Source organism: Solanum verrucosum, unplaced genomic scaffold (assembly GCF_900185275.1).
Source record: "Solanum verrucosum unplaced genomic scaffold, falcon-dt-bn FXZP01000047.1, whole genome shotgun sequence".
NCBI classification, from domain to species: Eukaryota; Viridiplantae; Streptophyta; class Magnoliopsida; order Solanales; family Solanaceae; genus Solanum; species Solanum verrucosum.
Window position 1 is genome coordinate 426,768 of NW_026020155.1, and position 4,160 is coordinate 430,927.

Consider the following 4,160-nt stretch of genomic DNA (forward strand, 5'->3'; position numbering starts at 1 on the left):
TATACAAGTCTCACTTTTCTTTCCCTTTCAAGATACCCTAGGATTCAACATAGGTCTCTTCAATATCCTTTTTATAAAAAAAAATTAATTCAGAGTATAAGAGTTAAATTAACTAATGTTTGTTGTGAATTTAGATATTTATAAAATATACTTCTGTATTAAGATAAATAAATTGAAACAGGGTATATTAAAAATGAAAGAAAGTCTAAATAGAACAGATCTAGTTTTACAGCTAGCAAAGTAATGGTGGTGGTTTCATTTTCTCAATACTCTGTATGGTTCTTGTTTTACTTTGTGACTAAGGAGAGTTAGGGCGGTGTGTGTGTGTTTAATTAGTATTTTTTTTCCCATCCATCTGGGGCCCTTATTGAAGAGATGGATGAAAACAAAGGAGATAGCACCAAGAAACAACATTTATCCAACTCTCCAGTTGACCCTCATGAACAAGATTCACCAGATAATACTATACCGCTACAGCAGCCGCATCAGTCGGTGGTTTCTGGTGCTCCGTATATTTCTTCTTCTCCACTTTATAATATACCGACTGCTGCTACTGCTTCTGTTTCTTTCGAACAGCAACAACAGCAACAGTTTGAAGTTGTTAATACAAAGCGGCCAAGATATACTGCAAGTCAATGGAAATTCATTTCTTCGTCTTCGTCTTCTCATCATCAACAACAACATCAACATCATTCGCAGCAGCAGAAGGCCGGTACTATACTGAGTGCGGAATCAAGCCCAATATCACCTACCGCCCACACTACCACCGCTACCAATATTCCTCAAACTCAAGTACCGACCGCGTCTTCTTCAGACACGGCTTCTTCTCCTTCTCACTCTCCTCGGCCTTCTTCAGAGCCGAGCAAGAGCGAAGGAGGAGAACAAGTTCACCAACAATTTAGGAAAGGGAAATACGTGAGTCCGGTTTGGAAACCTAACGAGATGTTGTGGCTAGCTAGGGCTTGGAAAATTCAGTACCAAGGTGGTGGTGGTAGTGGTAGTGGTTCATCATCAGAGCTCGTTCATCTAGAAGGTTCTCCAGGAGCAGCCGCGGGCGGCGGCACTGGAGGAAGTGGAAGAGGCAAGACGAGAGCTGATAAAGATAGAGAAGTGGCTGAGTTTCTCAACAGGCATGGAGTTAACAGAGATGCTAAAACTGCTGGGACTAAATGGGACAACATGTTGGGTGAATTCAGAAAAGTTTATGAATGGGAGAGAGGTGCTGAAAGGGAACAAATTGGAAAAAGTTATTTTAGACTTTCCCCTTACGAAAGGAAGATTCATAGATTGCCAGCTTCATTTGATGAAGAAGTATTTGAAGAATTATCTCAATTTATGGGCTCAAGAATGAGAACTCCTCAAACTAGAATCGGAACTCAGTCCAATATTATTGCTGACGATATTCGTACACCTCTCGTTGTTACCAAGTCTTTGCCTCCTCCTCCACCCTTCAGGGATGATGAACTTCCTCACTCTGGTATTCGCGCAAAAAAATAATTACTCATTTAATTTATCTTGCTTTTAATTTAACTACTCACATCGTACATACAACAATTAAAATTTTAAAAACAATGAACATTATTATGATTTGTGAATGACATGTATTTATTGTGTGGATGTAGTGAGGGCAAAACAATTGGTAATGTCAAGTACTGGAACTGAAACATTCATTCATGGAACAAGAGGTGGGTTCTTAGGGTTTGAAACAGTACCATCTTCTTCATTAGATATAATCGGCGGTGGTCCATCTTCTTCTACTACTTCAAAAGAGCTTCGGCGCATCGGCAAGATTAGGATGATATGGGAGGAGTCGGTGAGTTTGTGGGCTGAAGAAGTTGAGCATCACAGAGGTAGAGTAAAACTACAAGGTTCAAGTTTTTTAAATGCAGATGAAATTGCATTTTTGGATGATTCTATGGTGGCTTGCACTATGGAGGCCTTTGAAGATGGACCCATGAAAGGTTTTTCAGTTGATAGATTTCAATCTGGGATACAACTCAAAGTCTTTGGCAGAAGAAAATCTTCTCCAGCTCTTGCTCCTTCTGGTATTTTTATTTTTTTTAATCTAATTGCTCAAGTCCATTTATTGTACTACTACAATATTTAGCTTGTAGGATGTAACAGTTTTAATTTTCTATTCAATTTAGGTCCCAGTGAAAGATTGCAGCTTCTTCCCTCTTCTGAATTTCCCATCAGATGTAAGTCTCTTCCATAAATTTAGAATTTTCTATTTGTGTAAAGCCAATCATTAAATTTTCTATTCTTCCCCTTCTAAGCTAAGTGAATTTAATATTAGTCTATACCATAGTTTCCCATTAATAGTATCTTGTTACTTTCAACTGAATTTTTCATATTAAAGTTAAAATAATTTAAAATTGGCTCACACATTTGCAGCAACTACTCCTTGGGAATTTCAAGATCCAACTGAGTACTACGTTGGTTGTCTCAGATCTCCTCCTCCTACTCTTCCAAGCTTGTTTGAGCTCTCGTGGCATTTGCAACAGCCACCACCGGAGGAGCTCCGTTTCCCTCTCCGACGAGACGTGTTCAAAGACTTGCCTCAAGGGAGAGAACTATTTTTTACAGCCTCAACTGAGCTATTAGACTGTAGAGGCATCACTTACGATGTCTTGACTTCTATTATGCGCTCAAACCCTAGTCTCACCGCTGCAACCGCTACCGATCGGGATTCTTACATTGGCCTTTGGGATGATTGCATTAATAGGATCATATCCAAGTTTTGTTCCATCGAAATGGTATTCGTACGGAAATCTTCATCGTCTCTCGCGGAGACCGTACAAGATCAATGGCCTAATGTTACTGCTTTTTTAAGGAATTTTTGCTTGTGGAGAGGAGAGGAAACTGATCAGTTAAGAGAAGGTCAATTAGATCCGTCCTCTTCTATTGTAGAGAAATTCCTTTGGAGTTACATGGACCTTCCTTACGTGTTGGGTTACTATGCCGTGGGATTTATTGTTACTTTCTGTGCGTTAAGTCGATCACAGGACCGAATCATCCGAACGGATCTTTACACAGTGGATCTATCAACACCAGTGGAAAGATTAAAAGCTTTAGTCCCGTGCTGGAGAATTGCCGGATTATTACCATTATTAGCGGATAAATGCTTCCATTACGTGAGCAGTAACGGGAGTAATTTTAAACATCTTCCATACACCGATTTTGAACGAACAGATTTTGGGAATGGAAATTTCATGGAAATGACTCCGAATACAGTGGTGAGATATTTTTCTAGTAAGAGAAAATGGTTGGGGATCAAAGAGATATACGATTTTCTCGATCATAGAATCCCACACGCGGAATTTGTGGTTAGGGCATCGGAGAAAGATCTCGCATTGGTATTCAAGCCTAGAGGTTGCAAATTGAAGCCAGTTAATTGCGATCAATTAATAGAAGCATTGAAACAGGTCACAAAAGCATTAGTCGCACTACATGATCTTTCATTTATGCACAGGGATTTGGGATGGGATAAAGTGATGAGGAGAATCGACAGGGAGAACGAATGGTTCATTATGGGATTCGACGAAGCGGTGACAGCACCGCAGCTATATCCTCACGGAGGAGCAGCGGCGACTGGGAGCGGGAGGCATCCGCCGGAGATGGGAAGGAATTATCATGGAGTGAAAGTGGATGTATGGGGAATAGGGCAATTAGTGAAGAGCTGTGGATTAGTAGGGGTGCCGAAATTGCTGAGGGAATTGCAGAATAGGTGTTTGGACCATAACCCGGAGCAAAGACCGACGGCAGCAGACTGCTATCGCCATTTGTTACAGTTACAGTCTTCGATGTCTGCAGCCGCCGCCGGAGGGTATTGACAACTGATTCTTCTCAGTTCTTTCTGTGTAAGTGAGTGAGTGATTGATGCCTATTTATTTTATATTCCATGCAATTACATCTCTCTTCTTTTTTTATTTCTCTTTTATTTGTTTTTGGGAATATAAAATTAATTCTTAACATTTTGTGGTGTTTTTTTCCCTGGAAGTTCGAATTAGAAGGTGCAATTAGGATTTTGGTTCGATCAGTAGCGCATGTTTTTTTTTTCTTTCTATTCTGTCTATTCAATTGTTTTGTCCAAAGTCAATGCAGCCATTTTATATTCAAGATTTTCTCCAAAATAAATAAATTAGTATTCTTCTTACTAC

General features: G+C 39.8%; 1 protein-coding gene across 1 annotated transcript; it reads left to right on the plus strand.

Moving 5' to 3' along the window:
* The first annotated feature begins 344 nt into the window (after positions 1-344).
* LOC125828240 (uncharacterized) lies at positions 345-3,866 on the plus strand. Its single transcript, XM_049507554.1, has 4 exons — positions 345-1,477; positions 1,623-2,045; positions 2,148-2,198; positions 2,395-3,866. Exons 1-4 carry the CDS (start codon positions 376-378, stop codon positions 3,831-3,833), a joined length of 3,015 nt encoding a protein of 1,004 aa, XP_049363511.1. The 5' UTR covers positions 345-375; the 3' UTR covers positions 3,834-3,866.
* The last annotated feature ends 294 nt before the right edge of the window (positions 3,867-4,160 follow it).